Source organism: Falco rusticolus, chromosome 4 (genome assembly GCF_015220075.1).
Source record: "Falco rusticolus isolate bFalRus1 chromosome 4, bFalRus1.pri, whole genome shotgun sequence".
Taxonomy (NCBI): Eukaryota; Metazoa; Chordata; class Aves; order Falconiformes; family Falconidae; genus Falco; species Falco rusticolus.
In genome coordinates, this window is record NC_051190.1 from 12787534 (window position 1) to 12808153 (window position 20620).

A 20620-nucleotide genomic window follows, 5' to 3' on the forward strand; every position below is an offset into this window, starting at 1 on the left:
TGATAGACAGCCAGTCCATCATTCGCTGGAGGGGTGGAAGATAAGGAATTCATTAGTCGAGACACTGGTTTCTAGTACAAAGAACTTCCACACAGATGGTGAATTTAATATATATATTTTCAACAAGTTAGCACATAGTGTGCCAACTCTTGTGAAATATATGCACATTAGGAGTATGAGTGGGAGCAAATAAGGTTGTGAGGAATCTTTCTGCGGCTTCTGTTTTCAAACAGTGATTTGCAAAGAAGTCTTTTTCTTGTCTCTTTTTTTTTTTTTTACGTAAGGTTAATATGTACGAAGTGCTTTAAATCATCTGAAGTAGATCATGGCTATGACTAAGAGATAAGGAGGGATTTGTCTGTCTGACAAACTTCCCCTCTGTTTTTAGAAAAGGTTGGTATTTTCAGAAGTGGTAATATACCACTGAGTGCAGAAGCAGGCGCGTAGTGTAAATTGGAGTTCCACCAGTTCACGGGCTGAGCAAAAACTGTTAAAATGCAACATACTTTGAGGCCCAGCTCTCTGTCCCACACAAGAAGAGCCTCCAATTATGTCTCTTAAGTAAAGCTCTTAGTCTCCAGCCCCCCAAAAAATCAATGTAATGCCTACTACAAAGTCAATAGGAATTTTGCTGTTAGGACAATTAATGTTCTTAGTCATCTTTATACTGGACCATATCATCCACCTATCAGAATTAGCGGTGTTTATTGAAAAAAATTGAGGGAGGGAGAGAGGAAAAAAGCCACGAGAAATCAGAGAAAAATTACCTGAGTCTGTGTTGTGCCTCTGGGCAAGGCACAAAGTGAATCTGAAATGTAATTTCTAAGCAAGCGTGGCTAGAAGTAGAAACTGCAGTGGGGATGATGAGACCGGCAGTGCGGTCAGCTCAAGCCCCGTCACAGGCGGTGGCCAGCAGAGCCTGCGCAGCTCATTCAGTGCACAGGGCAAGGCCCTGGTAGTGCCAGGAATGGGATGCAGGCTGGTTTTGCTTTAATATTTTTGAAAAAGCTTTGTAAAGGCAAGGGACTGGCTCGTGCAGCTGTACTGAAGTCATGTAGATGGAGACCTGCCTACACAAGCTTGCTTTTAGGGCTGGGGGTGAAGGGACAAGGTAGGAAGCTGTATGTGTTCCATATGGTGTTCCTATAGTGGAGTCCATTTTCTAAGCCTTTGCTGGGGTACTGCTGTGTTGAAATACTAATTCAAATACTAACAAAACTGTAGCAATTTAGGGCAGGAATAGGATATTTGCAGGTGGATAATTAGCTAACTGGATAATGATGATCTCCTGTTATATGCAGCCAAAAACTTGGTTGGGTACAACCAAATTTAGGGCAAGATACAAAATATATTGAGATCTGACATATTGAAAATTCTCTGCATCTGTCCAGGAAACAGTAAAGATGATAATCCCAAAGACCCCAAGAAAATTTAAAAAACATTTAAGATCAGAAAATGAAGCCCAGAGAAAACCAGACACATTAAAGACAGCAGGACTGCAGCCCCATACGTCATATAAAATGAATGCAGTTCATCATGCTGAATTGTTCATGCTCAGACCATATATGTTCAGTTCTTGACAAAGTAATCTCTTTACAAAGCTACATAATGCAGCAGAGTCAGCTAAGAACGAGTTATAAACAAAGAAGCTATTCAGCTGTCAAAGCAATTTTCAGCTATATTAAAACAGAATAGGATGGGATGGATTCTGCTGAGCCTTCTGCTGCTCGCTGTCCCGGGGAGCCGTTGGCATTGCATGTGTGTAAATCGCGTGGCGAGAGGGAGTGTGTGGCACACGGGCAGCTGCCCACGCAAACACATGTACACACACGTGCATGGGATAATCGCCTGCCGCTTTCCTGGGCTCATGTTAGAAATTGCAAAATGCTTATTTAAATTGCATTTTCTGCCTGCACTTGGGGATGTCACCAAGTTCTGTCCATTCCGATGACGTGTTTTGTTTCCATAGAAACCAATGTACTTTGGAGAAAGAAAAGCAGAAGGAGACTGAGAAAAGCAGAAAAATCGAGCAGAATAAGAGAAGTGTGGGGGGTGAATAGATGATTTGGGTCTTGGGGCTTTTAACAAAGTGACTTACGCCTTAAGGTGGCAAGATGCCTTATTTATTTATGGGTGTGTCACTCCAGAATAATTCAGATCCATTCAGATGTATGTCAATTAAGTAAATGCAGAATCCTATTTCTTTATGTATACTATCCACCATCAGATAGTCTGTGTCTGTACCGGAGAGGCCAGGCTTCCAGTGTGCTTTCTGCTGACACATGACTTTTGCTGTTTGCTGTGCCTCCGGTGTCATTAGCAGGTGTTTCCTATCTCCATCCCCAAACTGGGGAAGGAGGTAGGGCCTGGGAAACTACAGATTTCAACTAAGGTTCAATGAAATACCTGTCAAGTCTCCCATAAAAAAGCTGTATATGATCTGTACCTCCCAAGGGGTAGGCGGGGCAGGGAGAGGCATGCTGGAGCTGTTCTATGATATTTTTTTTCCTTCTTAAAACAGCCAACTTGCCATTGAATCATTTAATCACTAATTAAAAATCCTGGATAAAACAAGCTGTCTACAGCTTTCTGGCAAGCATCCCACTGACTTCAGTAGGACTAAGATTTTACCCTTTCCTTGACTGCAGAGCTTGTTCGTTGTCGCTTCTTTTTCTTTAGCTGTTCTATGTGGTTTATGCCAGATTTTTTCTTAGATGCATGTTTTCTTTTCCTTTTCCCAAATATTATCTCACTACAGCTCCAGAATCAAAGGGTCATAACATGATGGATCCCAAGAGGTAGTCCATCACCAGGCTAGCTGTGGTTCACCCACATCCTTTTCTGCTGTGACCTAGGAGAGGATAAGGAGTAGACGTGAGGGCAGCAGGAATTTCAGCAGCTAAAGGCTACCTCGAGTACCTCTGTGCAGGCGTAAACTCAACTCGCAAGCCCTTGTTGCCAGATCTGTGTGGTGCATAAGGGGGTCCCTCAGCTGGTAGCTGACCAGCTGGAAAAGGGATGGACCGCAGTAGCCTAGAGCATCAGCTGTTTCACCACCAAAGGCTGAATGCCAGGAGGAGGAACAGAATCCTGTATGTGTGTATTCTGTATGTGCAAATGCTGTTGGTAACAGAGCAATATTCCTGTTCTGTTTGTGCCTTTTCTTTGGTACGTGTCTTTCTCCTGTCTTCCCCTTTTGTGTTTATCAGTCATATATTCTGTTTTTAACCAGTCATATCTTCTCTAATTTTGCTTTCAGAGTCTGTCTTAGAAGAGACCTATGCCGTGTCTGCCTGGAACTGAATAACTAAGATGCACCCCTGCTGGCTGCTTGCTTGAAGGTAGGGATATGCCAACAAACCCTGCCTCCCAGGGGCTTTTTGGCAGAGCACGCTCGACTTTTTGACTTTCTGCTGTGTTCATGAGAAGCTACTCTTGGTCACACACGGCCCATGTATGAGGGACCCGAGCCAACAAAAATTGCCATGACCTACTGCATTCTTCAAAGCTTAGGGCAGCAGAGCACGAATCGACAGCAAACACCCTAATCCTTTACCAACACACTGGGTGGTAAAACCCACAGCAGTTGCCTGTAGTGTTGATGTGATTTAAGCCCGTACTCTTTAATTTATCTTTGTGCACCCAAAGCCATGAGATCTAACAGTACTGACAGTTAAGAGTCTCATTTGCTGGTTCATCGACAAATTATAAGAATAAAAAGAAACTACGTGAAGGGAGCTATGATTTGGTTGAGCAGCTCTAATCTTGGTTGTTTTCCTTGGCTTTAAACTTTGATTTTTACAAGTTATATGTTAAATGCTCTGCTTCACTTCTTTGTATCCAGACAGAAACAGTTTGTAAAAAATGTGCTTTGTGGGTAATGTAGAATTTTGCTCCTCTGGGGAATCCATCAGTGAGGATGTTTACTATACATTTATAAGATCCCTTGTAGATCTTTAGACTGGGCTCTCAGATGTTCATTCTCTTGGACTTTTTATTGCTAACATTTATTCTTCTTTTAATGGTGAACTCTCAGAACAATGCAGAGGGCTGAGTTCAAACTCCAGGCAAATCTTGCATCACTCTTGGCTTGCAACTGGGCTCCATGCAGGACTCAGCAAGATTTCATTCAGCCTTTTCTATAGGGTTTGTTACAGTTCTCTGGGGCGGGCAGGGAAAATTACTTTTGGCTTTAATGTTCTGTATTAGTTAGTCTGTGATTTGCTTGTTCCAGAAGCTGGACATTATCTTCGATATTTTGTCATTCTGTAAAGCAACACTGAGTACAAGACAGAGCGACAAAGCATCTTTCATGCTCCTGCTGATTCATTTCATGTACTTCTGTGAGGTGATGAAATCCCTTGGTCACGTCAAAGCTGCTCATTTCTAGATACCTGCTAATATCTAAATACTAGATATCATGTGACAAGTTTAAAGGCCAGAAGATGACATTCAAGGCTGATGTCAGTACTCAAAAAAGTAATCTTCTGGAAGGGAATGTAACTTTACCTGTGAGTGAGGAGAATTTGCATGACTGTAAGCTCAAGATGAGCTGTTATTCAAGTACAAGGATGAATGAGAAAGGTTAAAAGAACTTTAAAAAAAAAAGTCTGTGCAATCCAAGTGTACTGTTTATAATCGTTTTGTACCAAAACAAAATTTGTGATGTACTTCGACTTGGGATTTTCCAGAGTCATCAATGTAATGCTGGTTTTCATCTTCTCTTGTCTTGCTGTTTCCTGACTACCCTTCCCAGGGTTTGGAATTTTTATCCTCATTTTCCTCTTTTGCTTTTAATGAAATAACAAAATTAGTGTTTTGACCTCAGAGTCTTCTCCCACACTAGAGGATTTAAAATTGCTAGGTGAGAGTCAGCAGGAGATTATGATACTCAGTCTAATTTCCTCAGAAATGTTATAGCTGAAGTATTTATAATAACAAGGCTTTGTTGCTGGAACCTCTGAATGCCAAGACTCTGAAAGAGGTAACTGAACCAGCAAGTTCTGGAAATATTTCCTAGATAGAAACTCAGGAGGAGTAGGGGAACACCAGCAATGTAATTGTATAACAGAGCATGTCACTTTTTAGCAACAGAATTTCCTTGTCAAGTTTAGAGTTTTTTGTTTGGACAAATGGCTTGTGTAGAAACTGAAGATTTTTAGTCTCTGTGCTGTTCCAAATTTTAAGCTTTTGGTTTTCTTGATGTGGGTTTTTTTTTGACATCACTTAGTGATGATGAATCCATGTTTGCGTGGCATGATTGGTCAGCTCAGACATGCTTAATGACTTACGCCTTATAAACTACATTTGACTCAGTATCCTTTGTTGTTGGAAGGAGAGTCTGCTGCATTATGCAAAGTCAGGAAAATTTACTTCTAATCAAAAAGTTTTGCCATGGTAGAAGTCAACAAGACTCAAACAGTGCACGATACTCCTGCTTATTTCCTTTCAAGGACTGAATCTTGCACATGGTATGTCTTGAGAATGACAGTCGCAAGCAAATTTTTAGTCACACAGCTATTCTCAAAAGTAACTAAAACTGGATGCAAGGGAAGATCTGTTTCATAATAATCCGACATATTCACAAATATTTTCTCACTGTTTCTTTACTACTTGTCAGCTGTCCTTTCTTTTCTTCTATTCCCTTGTATTTCTTCTTAGGTTTGTGTTTTGATGATGCCTGTTTTGTTCCCAGAACCAATCTTTGCATTTATAGTAGATGGTTTTGAATATTGATGAATCTACATTTACAAATGTAGCTATATAAAGTGGTTGCTTTTCTATGGAGGTTGCTTTCTTTTACTAAGCAACAGAGCAGACCTGGATACAGAAGGTGCAGGCAAGTTTGTGATCAGTCAATCTGTGCAATTGCACCAAGCGACGTGACAATATAATTCATGCTGTGATATACCACTTTAAGGCTTGGCCTGGTGCTTGCTGGATGATGGTTGCTTTACATTACGATGGTGAGATGTTTCCCTTCTCCTAAGAGAATTTGGGCTATATTCATCGACTGGTTTTGTTAAATACTTCTGGCTTCCATAAGATCTTTATCACTCAGGGTGAAGAAGGGTAGCTCCTTCAAAAACCTGGTGCCATCTCCCAAGACTTTACCTCTGTGGTATCTGGCAGTTAAATTAAAAGCAGGTTACAGTACAGCTTGTTTTGTATGAATGTTTGTCAGTCAGCTGTTGAGAGAGGTTTCCCTGAATGTACGAAACTTGTAAGTTAGGTGTTGTGTTTCATCAGGAGGTATTCTTGTTAAAGAATTGCCAGAGACAATACAAAAATTAATCTTGGTTATAATGTAATCCTGATACAAAATGCTTCATTTCTTCTTGGCAAATGAAGTTTGGCATCAGCAAGTATTTACATTTACATTGTTTTTAAACTCCTGTGTGTGCTGGAAGGTAGGATGAAATATTTCCTAGATAGTCAGACTATTCCTAAGAAAAGATATATCATGGAGCAGAAATTTAGAAACATTCTGTTCCAAAGGATGCCGCATGATCAATACAATTACACCGGGGTTTTACTGGATGTCCAGAGCACATCTTTCATTGTTTTCGTATAGGTTACCCCTCAATTTTATTTGTTTCATTTCAGAGCTTTCCAATTTTCTACTGTATCAGCAGTTGCATGAGCTACCTTTCGCTGTGCTCCTGCTTTGACATATTCCTATCCATCCACATTCTTAAGAGATTCTTTTCCCTGTGCACAAGGAAAAGTGACAGAAGTTACTGTTGGTTAACTCATTACACTCTGATGCTCTCTATCTTAGCTCAAATCACTAAGTAAATATAACTGATATTTATATGTCATATCTCTTCATGACTGTATATGTTTGTTACTTCCACTTTTCCTGGGTTCCTAGTGCTTGTGTAAGGAGAAGTCACAAAACATGGAGAGAATGTTGGTGTATGTGGAAAAATCTTGCATGGACCTTGATTTCAGGAAGAACATACACATGTGCTGATAAACAGTTCGTTATCTAAGAAATACTTAAGAGAGTGTTTCTTAAATGAGAGTGCTTCTCTGAAACTGAGCATTTGGTTGCTGGGTTGTTTTTTTTTAAATATTTCAACACTCTGCTGATAGTGTTGTGAAATCCTTGCTGGGCCTTCGCCAATTAACTGAATAAACTTTTACTTGTTTAATGATTTTATAACTCTCATATATGAGATAAACTTGCCATTTGTTCATTTAACTTCTCTCCTGCCTTTTGTGTGTACGAATACTATCTAATCTCACAAAGACCCCAAGTCTTTGAGACTTAAGTTCTTGCAAAGTTAGCAAATACAGCAATCAGAACGTGTTTGGACACAAAGGTTTCTTAATGTTTTTCACTGTATTTTTAGTATTATTAAAGATAATTACTGTTGTATTATTAAATACATTGAGCTGTTATATTCTGTGATGTAATTTTCCACATTGATACTTACACTTATTAGTACACATTCCATTTAAAGTCGTTTTTCATTGCTTGGTGTGTGACGTACTTCAGAGAAGAACTGAGATCTTACAAATCTGCATCCCAGAAATTGTCTGCGAAATAGTCCTTCCTAATGGCCGACCAGCCCCTAAAATTCAACTGAAAGGTTAAGATCAGATGTATGTTAATGTCACAGAAGACATGAAATCACTGAGTAGGATTTCTTTAATTACAAGAGGATTGAATAGGAACAAAAAATATTCCCTACACACTACTGACTTTATCGATTTGTGATTGTTGGTATTATATTTCATGTTTTCAAGTATTCAAGTAATGGATACAAAATTGGAAGCATGAGGAAAGGTATAGAAATCATACCTAGAGGCAGTGAGAGAATGGGAGAATTCTCATTCACTACCAGTGACATAAATTTCTGTCCACAGGGCATAGGCATTGAGAGGAAAATAACTTCTATGAAACAAAGGGCTGTAACAGCCTCATTTTTTTCTCTGGACCCAGGTAAATTTCATCCTAAGACAATAAATAAATAAATAATATAAAGTGCAATGCTATTTTCTGATTCATTATCTTGTTAGACTCAAAATAAACATATATCATACTGGAATTGTAATAACACAGGCTTGGTACATACAGAGGGAATCACATCCAACTACTACATATGAAGAAAACATACAAAAGGGAATGATTTAGAGGAGAATGAAATTCTCTTTTAGACTGTGATGGTTCTGCTGTGTTTCCCCTGGAAGATGGTCCTTCTCATGTACAGACTTTTTTGCATATTTTCTTTTTTTTAAAAAAAAAAAAGGAAGAAAAAATTCTACTGGTATATAAACAAATATCAGGTATTTAGCTACTGTTATAAGTTGAAAAGCAACTTTAAAATTAGAAAGTTCAGGAAAATAATATAAAATCACTGTATAATAATATGTACAATACGAGTTATATATGTTTGTAATAATATCAAATGGTTTTCTCTTTTCTTTGCACTCTGTGTCACCTGAAAATGTTTCTTCAGGTTCAGGAACTGTTTAGAGACTGCATTTGTCAAATATTGTAGGAATAGGAGAAAGAATAATAACAGCAACAAATGATTCAATTATTACTACAATTATCATTGCTGTTCTTATTATGAATATAATTTGCTTTAACACCTGCAATGCGGCTGGTGATTTTCAGGCACTTCAGTGCTTTCGCTTTGTTCTACAGAGTTGATAACCAAGGACAGAAGTCAGGGAAAAAATGTCAATAAACAGTATGGAAAACGTACCCATAAATCAGCACTCTCTTATAGCAATGGAAGCAGACTCTTAGGAGGGTTTCTATGGAAGGGACTTAGCAGATAAGCCCTGGGTGGCTGGGCAAGGCTTAGGGTTGGACCATGGTGTGATGGAGCACGGATGGAGTGTGGTGCCCTGGAGCAGGTGGCTGGGAGCCTCTCATGGCAAGGCTGTGCTAGCAAGAGCATCAGAGCTTTGAAGGCTAAAGCTTGCTCCATGCAAGATGGGAAGCTGCTTGAGGAATTCAAAACCTCAGTAAGGGAAGTTCTTCGTGAGCCTGTGTAAGTAGGGATATGCTCTGAGATGACAGCAATGGGGCAACTGTGGTGTAAATCCATCTGGCTATATAGATTTCAGCGCTGCTCAGCTGAGAATTTGGCTAACAGCTTACAAATCCCCAGTGTTTCACACACTGGAGTACAAAACAACTGTTCTTTCAGCCTATTGTGTAACCGTGAGTCATTAGCCTCTGCTTGAGGATGATCCAGCTACCTTGTCAAGGAACTGGAACAAAACTGTGCATCTCAGGTGACTTAAGTTATACAACATGGAAAACAAATTCCCTCTGCCAGCATTTCGTGGGCAGCCCTTGCACATTCCTAGGTAGATGTTCAGTGCCATGGCCTGAATTTCCTCCCATAGAAAGGCCAGATTTGTAAAACTGCTTCTTACCCAGCCTTAAATCTCATTCAAGTCTTCAAAATAGATTCAGGAAGATTGTGCTGAAAAGGGTGATTTTCACCCCTGATGGCTGATTCGCCATAATTTCTGTGTTGAGTAGTGGTGCAGCTCAAACACTGAGGGAAGAGGATGAAGATAAGAAACAAGTGGCCAATACCACTTTAAGAATCCACAAGAGAAAAGTAATAAAAAAGAAATACAATAACTCAGATAATAAAAACATTATCTTACAGATTCCACACAAACTTTGCCTTAGGGAGGCCACCTGGTTTGTGTTTTACTGACACAGCTGTTCAGATTTTTTTTTTCCTTTTGCTGTATAAAAATAGAGGAATCTGAACAGCTGTTTGGGTTAATTTTTTTAATGCCTTCAGTAAGTAAAAATAAAGGCAAATAACATTAATAAGCAATGTGAAACTGCCTCCAAAGATGCTTTAAAAACTTTCCAGAATAATTCCTGGACCTCATCCATGACAAATAATGGTCTGTTGTCCATGGAAGAAGCTGAGCCAGATAGGCACATCAGGCATTTCCACTGGCGTGCTAGCCAGGGGTAGCATTAGCTCTCCAGCATCTCTTCTCTTCAGAAGGAAAGACTCGTTTAGATTGGGGAAAATTGGCAAACTTGGTTATATTGGTATCAGTCCACAGTAAACCTATTGACTTCACTTAAATCACTTAAAATTTCTGTAACTGAAACTAAAAAAAATCCAAAACAAAACAAATTTTGCTTAAAACCATCCATAACCAGTTTCATTGCCTTCCAGGGAACTACTCCTGAAGGAGGTGGTTGAAGGGAGAAAGGGAACAGAGCTTGTAAGGATGTCTGGATAGACACCATTTCCAATGAAAAATGTCATTTTTTTGCAATTTTCAAAACCACAGTGCTGGGGGGGGGGACAGAGGTGTCTGTGCTGGTTAGTGCTGTCCCTCCTGACACACAGCACACCAACAATATCCCGGCAGGTTGAAAATGAGTCTGGTTTAACTGGGTGATGGAATGAAACAAGTGGGAGTCATTTTGCTTTTTGTTGCCCAGTGTTTCACACACCTCTAGCGGCAAACCCTCTTCGTTGCCAAGACAACCCCGAAGAAATACGAAATCCAGAACAATACCCTGTGTACGAGAAGCCTCGTATTCTTTAGTGCACGCGTTCGTTTTGAATGTCAAGAGAAACACTGCCCTCCAACCCAGGTAAGTCCAGGTAAAGTTATAGGTGATATCTGTAAGATTATAATGACTTGCATTTATAGATTGTCTTTTATCCTGACGGCTGCCAAAGCTTGAGGGCCGGCACAGAGAGCCTAAGCAAATGTTATCCCTGCAGTGCAGCGTTGCCTGAAGCTGGCCAGACACTGCCAGGAGGGTTTCTGGGGGCTGTTGTGAAACTGAAGTCAGGGCTGGAGTGCTGATTGCCCTCCCCAGCCTGTGCTGCGTGTGGAGGTGGCTGCAGTGAGCAGGGAATGCCAGGCTGTGATGAGCTGCCTTTACAGTGGTTTCTAAAGATTTCTCGGGCTACTGAATGCAAGGTAGTGCAGCCATAAAGGTCTTTTCACTCAGTAATTGGGATGGACTGACCTGGGCTCAATCTATAGGTCAAAGGAAATATAAATGTGACTTAAGCCTCTTCACTTAATGTCTTGGCTCAATGCAGGACATCGGAAGGTCTGGAGCTTTGGGTTTGTTAATGCTTATTTATTTAACCCCAATGAATGTACATTGGACAAAGGTCCAGGAGGTCAGAATAAACATCTTCAGAGTCTCTTAGGGCATCCTCTTGCAGGCACTAGCCTCAGGGACTTTTCTGTTTCTCAGAAAAAGGTTATGCGCAATTTGCAAATATAAGATTTGCTTTTCCAAATTAATTCCAGATCATCTTTAAGCTTCCCATTTTATTCCCAGTGACAGGTAGTAAGTGATAATATTTTTTCTGAAGAATGATAGGAATACTCTTTTTACCATGCTTGAAGTTGGCACTGACCTCCTCATTAAGAATGGCTGCACCCTTAGGAAGTAATAGAAGATCTCCATTTGGTTATAGCTCTTTGATAAATAGGGGAGCAGCACTTGGAGCAGGAGACACTGGATTCTGCATAGCAATGCATCCATTTTACTGTGCACCCAGGATGAAGAGAAATCCATGTTAGCCTGCTTTAAATCATAGCAGCATCCCAAAAGTAAGCAGGAGAAATGCCATCATCTTTTGCATCCTTTCATTCTTTGGCTCTCTGCTTCCTTCGTTCTGTCCTTTTGTATCAGCTGCCTGTGAAGATGTTCCCAGCAGGAAACTTGGCAGCTTTACGGGCGTATCCTGATGAACTTGGTCTTTACATGAGCAGGAATCTCTGGGGGACTGCAGCCTCCTCTCTTCCACTGCACCCCTAGAACCACATCAGTTCCTCCTTTTACGATTGTGTGTTGGGGTCCAACAACTCCAGGACTTTTGGCTTTAAAAGGCTAGTAGCAAGCAGTAGTAGCAGGTAGTTTGGTCTAACAGGAGCACCAAACCACAACAAACCAGTTGGTGCTGAGAACTCCATGTCTATGCTATTGACGCTCAGGGTTTCTACCCTGAGTATGGCACTAGCTTAGTCCTGTAGACTGAGCTCTGAAATTGTGCCACGGTATGAACCGAACCACAGTAAGTCAGGGATTCACATTGGAAGCACACAGCTGATCCAGACTAAGACACAGATGTAGATTAGCGTTTTAGGAGCAGAGGATCAAACTGGCCAGTGTTGAAAAGCAAGTGTTGCCTATTTGAGCATCGTGGTGAGGCACTCTGAAGCAGAGCTGGGTCTGCTTTGACGGCTCCATCAGCACGTCCAGAGCTTCACCTTCCATTTATGTGACAGTGTCTCCCTGGCTGCGGGAGAAGGAGCCCTGTGAATGAGACGTGGGGCTGTACTTCAAGCAGCAACCCTAGAAGCAACAGTTCTGCGCTGTACCCTCGTTTGTCTCCCTGAAGAACAAACTCTACAGCACACTGGGAACCATCACACCTTCATCCCATTAAAAGAACACATCCTGTTAGATTTCGGGTGAGGCATCCCTGAGCTCAGGCCACTCCGCACTCCTGTTTTAGCACCTTAGAAACAAACTGAAAACTCCTTGCTGCTCAGGAACAAAGGAGGTGTATGGAAGAACTGCAATTTCATAAACTGTCGAGTGGGAGTTGGAGCTATTATAGAACATCCCGTTCCAAAAGGAAACAAATGATAGCCTGATGCTGCCGGGTAGTAGTGACGTACACGGCTGCAGCGTGAGTCAGTCTGTGTCAGATACAGACCTAGAGGGAAAACATTTGTGGCAGTGGGACCGATCACATGCTCATAGATGGAATTACCTCAGCTCATTTTTCATGCGGGTGTTAATGTATTTGCTGCACTTCTTGAGCAAAAGGCAAATAGCAGTGTAGAGGAAAAAGTCGCATGTAGGAGCCGTTCTATCTGTCTCTTCTTGCAGCCTCCTGCTTCCCACCCACATCCTGCACAGCCGATGATAATGTATCACGAGCCTTTTGGTATATCACTGTTTCGTTCAGTAAAATGGAATGTGCTGTTGTTATTATTTGTGTTATTTGGAATCACAAAGCATGTCCTATTCCAAAGGCATAGGTCCATGAATGGGACAATTAAGTGAATTATTAGGAAAATATTTTGTTTATCACTGAAGTGGTGTCTTGCTTTAATAGTTTACAGCTCAGCTGAATGCTTGTATTCATTTAAAAATGAAAACTGAAGCCTAAGTGATCCTTTTAAGGCCCTAAAGGAGCCTGTAGAGCTAATTCTCTGGTATGTGAGGGGTGTGTAATTATGTATAAATTGTGAAATGAATTGGCTGTTTACTGGAAAGTTATGGTGATCTCGTGGATAATGTCAGTCCAAGATAAGAAACCCTGGCCATGGTTTGAGGACAAGGAAGCTTTAGTGGTTATATTACCTTGAGGTGCTTCTATCCCAGACTTGTTTTCCCACCGTTTTGCTCCAGCTCAGCTGTCTCCCAGTTGTGCCAAATAACTCTTTGTGTGACTCTGCAGTGAGCCGCATCAGGAGCTGATGGGGGTTAAAGACCATGAGCAGAACATCCTGTTAAATAGGAAGGATTTTGTCTTCTTTCTTGTGTGTTTTTTTGTTTTTGCAATTTATTTCAACCAGATCAGTTTCCTAATCAGCATGGCCCCCGGGAAGAACTGCACTGGCCCAGCTGAAAGGTCCGAGTGTTCTGTGGTGGGGGGAGATGCTGGCAGGGGCTGATGGTGGGAACTCTGTGACAGCGTCGCCACCAAAATCTGCAAATCAGTAAACCATAGCCGGTAAAACATTGCTTCATTCAGCAGCAAAACAGAACAGCCGCTGTGCCTCCAGAAGGAAATAAAAAAGCGGGGCTGTTATTTGTCTACAGACCATGTAGCCAGGGCTGGAGGACAAACTGGGGGAAGGATTTGGGTTCAGGATGCTGAAGTCTGATGGACAAAAAAGGCCTCAGAAAGCAGTAGCAGTCATTGGGTGTTTCCCATCTCTTGTGCTGGAATCTCATAAACGTAGTTGACCTTTTCATGGCGGTTCAGTCAAATCTACAGCGAAACTACAGGTCAGAGTTGTCATCTGACACTCAAACAGGGCCAAAATAGTGAGCTCAGATCAATGATTCAGAGCAAAAGCAGAACTCTCCTTGCACTGGAACTGAGAAGTCTGGTTTGTGCCCATGTGTAATCGCCTTAGTGACATTTAAGAGCAATGTTAGAATGAGGAAGCTTACCTGGCACCCTTCCCCACTAGACAGGGAGAGGGCTTTGCTGCTGTAGTTGAAGTCCATAGGTGAGGAAACCACTCTGGGACAGCTTTAACCTGTAGCAACATTAGCAGAAGCAAATGTGTAGAAAAATGCTTCATTACACACTTTGCTTATAGCGAAGCCCTGGCAAACCAGGCTGGCTGCTCCCGAGACGGAGGGAAGGGGTCTGGCTTGAAGCACGTGGGGTGCCTATCTCCCCAGAACGGCAAGCCTGGGGCTGGAGCAGTCTCCCCAGGTCATCGTTATCTGCTGCATCCTTCCATCTCCCCTCCTCTGCCCTGGCATGGGCACCCTCCCCTCTTATCACTGAGGTGGCAACATTTTGTTTGCACAGCTGAGCGCTCTTGAGCTGACTGTGCATCCATCAAGGTCATAAAGTCATTCAATCCCTTGACCAAAATACCTGCAGCAGCCTCAGGTCAGAGCTACAGGACTGCACTGCTGCTGGCGTAGCTTGCAACACTGGAGGGGTAACTTCCCTGCTGTACTACAAAGCAGCTTTCCTGGAAAAGGGAATGTTTGCCAGTATTGCAAAATGGTAATTTTAAGCTCATAAAGAACTCTTACTGTAGTCTTAAAGCAGTCTTGCAAACCAGCCGTACCCTCTCTGTGCCAGTCTCAGATGAAGTGCCAACACCGTCAAATAAAGAGGTGTTTGCAGCATGTGCTGGTGTCCCAGGGCGGCTGGCGCAGGTAGTGACAGCTGGCAAGGCGTCAGCATGCGGCACCGCTCCGGGATGCCGGGCAAGGGTTTGCCTGCTAGCAGGCGTGAAAAATGGGACTGCCACGGCTGCTCCTCCTCCAGCTCGCTGGATGGCATCCCCCCCAGCAGGCCTGCTGAAGCCATCAGCCTCGTCCCGCTGCGCTCGCAGCTCCTCACCCTCCCAGACCAACAGTCCTGGCCGTTACACGCGGCACAAAGCTCCAAAGAAGCGGCGAGGGGCAGGCGGTGTGCTCGGCCCCTGCGGGCTGCGAGGGGCTGATGTCGCTGGCCCGCAGCCCGTGGGCATGACTCATGCGGGGGAACAGAGAGCTCTTCATGGGCCGCAGGAAAACACGAGCCGCGTGGGAGGCAGCGCGGGAGGGCGGCGCTCCAGGAGGGAATGAGGCAAAGGTGCTGGAATGACCCTGGGAGCTTGGGGAGGCGGTACGGACACACACACCTCGGCCCCCAGCACCGAGGGCTGGAAGGAGGTCACCTCCTATTTGGATTTCTTCCCCTGAGTTGTTTTGAACAATTCTGCCTTTGTTTTTAGAAGGGATCGGGGGGGGGGGGGGGGGGGGGCGGAGAAGGGATTTTATTTTAGAGGAATTCCCTATGACTGGAGCTGCCTGAATTAGTCAGGAGCAGGGGAGATGGGGCGGAGGAGGACGCTACATATCCAGAAGCGGTACGTAGGTAGGGAGCTCAGGCTCCCCCGACAGCATGACGGTGGCAGAGGCACAGCCCATCGCGAAGGCACCTCTGCGGGGCCACCTTGCTGCTCCTGCCCCGTGCCGGCAGTGCCGCAGGGCTGGCGGAGCTGTGCAGCACTGAGGCGATGTTTTTAGCAAGCCCTAAGTGAAGCGAATTATGTGGATGAGCCCAAGTATAATCAAAGCTGCTGTCACCAGGCAAGGGAGGCATCTCCTGGTACCTGCCAGCGTCTTTACGATGGAGGGGAGGGGAAGGTACTGGGGGTCTGCGTGCAGAGCGGCTGCTGCTGCCTCTTGAGGAGGGGGCTGATGCCACCGCTTCTCAGTCTGTTACGTCAAATGCCTAAAAGCGACAGCACTTGTGATCATGCCAACATGAACAGTGGTTTCTGAACGCTTCTGAAAGTCTTTGAGATTGCCTGAAGAAAAACATCGAGTACTGAGGATGATAGAGCGTATTATGTCTAATTATATGAACCCCGGAATCAGCTGTTTCCCCTTTCTTTGGTCATTCTGATATAATTGGAAGCAGGAAGACATTGACAAAAGAAATACTGTTTCTGTGAGCCACCCAATGCAACCTATTTTTGCAGATTTTTGCTGAAGGTTCAGAACCAGCAAATTGAAATAATCTCACAGACTTACACAGAGTCTAAACTGGCCACTGCATCTGATTTTTGTAAATGGCTCTTTTATGCCTGCAAGAAACCAAATGAAACCTCCAGATGTAAATATCATTGAACTGTGGGACTTCGGAAATCCAGACTCAGCTGTACATCAGCTTCAGAGCCTGAAGTTAAGATTTGTTATTGTGAGTGCACATGCTGGGAATCGGGATGAATAGCAAACATGCAAATTCAGTATTTAATTACAAGTCACGTGGAATCAAAATAGACAGCTAGTTCCATTAACGCAGAGGCAGACAGAAGCACTGACTGTGATTTCCTATAGATGTGAGGTCACACTTGACTAAGTTGATAAGGTTGTCAGGATTTTGTGAAAATGCTCACAAACTGCAAAGTTTCATGAATTTTCTCATGACCAGAGATTCACACCGTGTTTACTGTTTCCTATTCAGTACGATCACTTTTCACTAACAGAGTCAGGAAAACAACATCAGGTGACTTGGTATGATCAATCAACATATCTAATGAACAGCCAGGACTGAATAGTTGGAGCAAAGGGATGCTGAATGCCTTCGAGTTAGAAAGTGATGGGCCATGGGTTTTGGTGGGTAACAAAAAAAGTTTGAAAAATATCAGCTTCAGTTTTCCACTGATTTGCTAACTAAGATAGGGACTTGTGCTAAATTTGCAATTAATATTATTTTAAAGAATAGATCAAACAGCTCAAGCAGATTTCCTCTAACTGACAAGTTCCATTAAACAAGAAAGCTCATTCTTAGCAGGAGATTTTAATATAACACTGAGAACAGAGAACAAAACAATGAATGGAAACATATCAGCAGTCAATTTCCTGAGTATTCAAGCCTGCATTATACTTTGTTCTTTGCTACAGCCACAGCTCTGTAATTATCAAGCGTATTCATGAGACTTTTTCCTATTGACACTCAGCATGAGTGTGGCTGGAAAGAGATTAAGCTTTTGTGGCAGCCATTTGAATTTGTCTAACTAAAAACAACCTGCGAGGCCGTGGGGAACTGTATGTCTCGGGGGATTTGTGATGGTCTGCAGAACCTGTGGGTCACAGGTTCAGACGTGGGTGTTGGTAGCGTGCAGGACTTGCAGCTCTGTCACGCCGGCTCGGCAGCTGGCTGCGGTTACGACTTGCTGGCAGGGCTGGCACGGTCGTGAAGCCACGACTGATGATGGGGCAGATGCCTGAAGTTGTTCCTCAGTTGTATGACTAAGACATGCTTGTTGGCCCACAACTGGAGATTGCTGGGTAAGCCATTGCCCAGCAGCTTTTCCTCAGGAAAGGAGTTCCGTTCCCCCTGGACTTCATCTAGCTTTCCCGTAGACACTGTAGCTGGTTCTCAGCTGATACTTGGAGTGGACTCTTGGGTCACACTGGGCCAGGTTATCCCCCGGTGCCGTGCTACCAGTGGAGCCTCATTTTGCTGTTAACTGTTGTCTTCGTGCTCCTTATGTGCCCCACGTCTGGGAATCCACGGCAGTGTGGGAAGTGATCTTTGTAGGAACTGGTCCCTGGACAGCTTTCAGTGCAGGTTTGCCTCTCTCTGCGGCCGGTGTGGAGAGAATGCGGTGGGGAGTGAGAACCAGGGTGCGGGGGGTGCTGGCGATGGCTTTGGGGAAGGTATCGGGGGTGGGCACGTGGCAAGTGGACTGCAGGGAGGGGAGCGAGGTGGAGGTGGTTGCTGCGGAGCGGTGGGAGAGGGAGCTGGGAGCACCTCCAGCCTGAGGACACCCAAAAGGCTCATGATAACACTCATGTGAACAGAGCCTTGATTTCATTTGCAGTAACCTGGCGTTTCGTGTCCGTAGCTGGACGAGGCTGTGCCCATGCGCAGATGCGCTGCCCAAGCAAGAAGCATCTCTCCCAAGGGAGCACCGCATCAATTTGCTGTTTGGTACAAGTCTGGGTGGGAACTCAGATCCTCAGCTTGCAGCCCCGCTCCATTCCTCAAACTGGGGTACGCACCATGTCTTTTTACACAGTTCTCCATTTCTGTGTAAAGAACCATTTTAGCCAAAGATGGGAAACCAAAATCCTGTTTACTTAGGCTCCTTTGCAGTCCCATAGAGCAGGAGCGTTAGCGTTGGTGTTCTGGCTCTACTCCAAATCAGGTAATTACTGTGCATTCTGCCCTACTTACACCCCCCCCCCCCCGTAGTTTCAATTAGAGCAATTGTTTTCATTTTTCTTTCCTGCCCTGTCAAGTATTAATACAGTTGCTGTTAAGCTGCTGGTGTGGTCCCTCGCTTAGGTGTTGTGTTTCCATGGTAAAGGCAGACATCCTTGTATACATACCTGGACCAAAGCGTCATTGGCACACACTGGTGTCATTCCATAATGGAGCTGCGTTGGTTTGCACCGTGTGAAGATATGACGTTCCTACGCAGCCAGCCATGTTCTTCTCTCTAATTAAAGGTTCTGTATGAATGCTTATAATCTATCTATTTTTCTACTTGCTCTTCAGCTCGGTTTGCAAATAACCTGAGGTTTGTCTAGTCATTTATACTGGTGGTCACAGTGGTGGTATATAAGCAGTATGGCGTGCAGTTTTCTAACGTGCTTTTCCCCAGCCTTTCAAAAGTGGCTTTATAGGGATATCTAAGCATTGTCAGTCTTGGCTGTAGTTGGGCAGATAGAGTTCGTAATGTGTGATATTTTATGTTACTAATTGCTGGAAAACTTGGTCTTTGGAAACAAATGTCTCCAAATTCATCAGGAGAATTAAGAACATGGAAGCATGCCTGAAGGCTACACAGCACAGGAGATGACCCGCTTGCAGCTTAAGCCACCTGGCATGTTGAGCACTAATGTTCACAGCTGAGGGCCACAGCACTTACTATGCTGTTTATCTGATTAAGAGAGCCTTCCTTTCATCAGGTAAAGAACTTGGCTTGCAATGGCGTGTGTTAGGGCTGGTGGGCTATGTGACACACAGTGGGGTGAGGTTTGCTGTCCGATTCTCTAGTCTGTCATGTGGCCCATCAGATGCTTATCACTGCCATATGCATGGGCTGAATGGATGATGTTGGGGGTGCACGGAGACTTGAGCAGGTCATGGCTGAGGTTGCTCAGCTGCTCAAGGCCACGGTGGCTGGAGTCATGGGGACCTTTCTAGTGACCTCCCACTAGAATAAGGCCCATGTGCAGAGGTACAAGTAGGCTGTCTGTGATTTTCTACATAAAATAAGCAGGGATTACCTTTCCCAGCACTCCTGTTGGACAGTTTTCTGAAATGCATAAAATGCATTTGTGGCTCAGTTTTCAGTAGCAAAGGAAGCTGGAAGCAGATTCTCTGCAAACATCTGGTTGATTCACATAGGAGGCAGTCGAGTTGCCTACCCATACGTGTCTGGCACGATACAAGATGCTGTGATACACTACAATGCCTCCACGTGTCCCACATTAGCTCCATCTGTCTCTAAAAGAGCACGTGGGTCTCCTGTAAGTCCTATGTTTTACCTGCCAGCCCTGCAGGTACCGTAGCTGATCACAAGCTTTTAAAATACCTCTAGACGCCTATATTCAGACACCTCAAGCCCACCCACTGGTGAAGTGTTTCAGCTGAACAAACACTGATAAAAATTTGTCTTCAGAATGAGATGTTGGGAAATTAAAAGATCCTTTGTAGCATTAGTAGCATTTTCATTCCAGATTAAAGCTATAGGCTGTACCCTCAGCACCAGTGGGAGAAGGGCTGGCACCTTCACGCAGCAGCTGAGTAGTCTCCTGGTCTGGGGAAAGCTGGGAATGGGGTGAACAGATACCTGCGATTGACAGGTGTGTGTCAGCACCTCTCATAGGCAGCATCGGGCTCAAGGCAGCCCTGAGGCAGGTCTGTATTGAAGTACTGGGTTTAGATGATGGTAACTCCTACCCTGGAAGCTGTTCTCAGGGTGGTACGAGCTGCAGTAATCCTGAGGACATTCCCACATAGTGCGTGTATAGAAGTGATGTAAAAGGTCCCTGTATACTTCCCAGTCCCATGACAAGTGCAGATCAGCTAAGCTCAAGGATCAGAGACCAACCTGTATCGCATTTTATCTGAACTCCAAATTCTCATGATTTCAGGTAAACCACCCTGACTTTGCCTGTTCTCTCACACTGCTGGTTTTTTTTTAATAATGTATTTTTTATCCATATGGGGAAATATTTGGTGTCTTCAACAGCTTCCCCAGGCTTCTGAATTTCTGAAATGACAGTGGCACTGTAGGTTTTAAAATGACGATCAGCGTGACCCCAGAGCTGACCGCCACTCTCTCTTCCTTATGCAGTAGCTGTTTGCAGAGTCAGTGCAATTCTTTATATACAGGTTTTTTTCACCCCCTTCATGCAAAACAA

At 43.8% G+C, this 20620-nt stretch overlaps 1 protein-coding gene across 5 annotated transcripts in view; it reads left to right on the top strand.

Moving 5' to 3' along the window:
• SLC6A6 (solute carrier family 6 member 6) overlaps window positions 1-20620 on the top strand; it is a 114705-nt gene that overhangs the window by 15752 nt on the left and 78333 nt on the right. For 3 of the 5 annotated variants that reach the window (XM_037387036.1, XM_037387041.1, XM_037387042.1), the window contains exon 2: window positions 3260-3341. Coding sequence is in view for 1 of the 5 variants with exons in the window: in XM_037387035.1 (XP_037242932.1) it covers window positions 10576-10606 (31 nt within the window). In the remaining 4 variants the exon portion in view is untranslated. Of the gene's footprint in view, window positions 1-3259; window positions 3342-7875; window positions 7952-10450; window positions 10607-20620 lie in introns of all 5 variants that reach the window. The other 2 variants (XM_037387035.1, XM_037387040.1) reach the window with 1 other exon arrangement.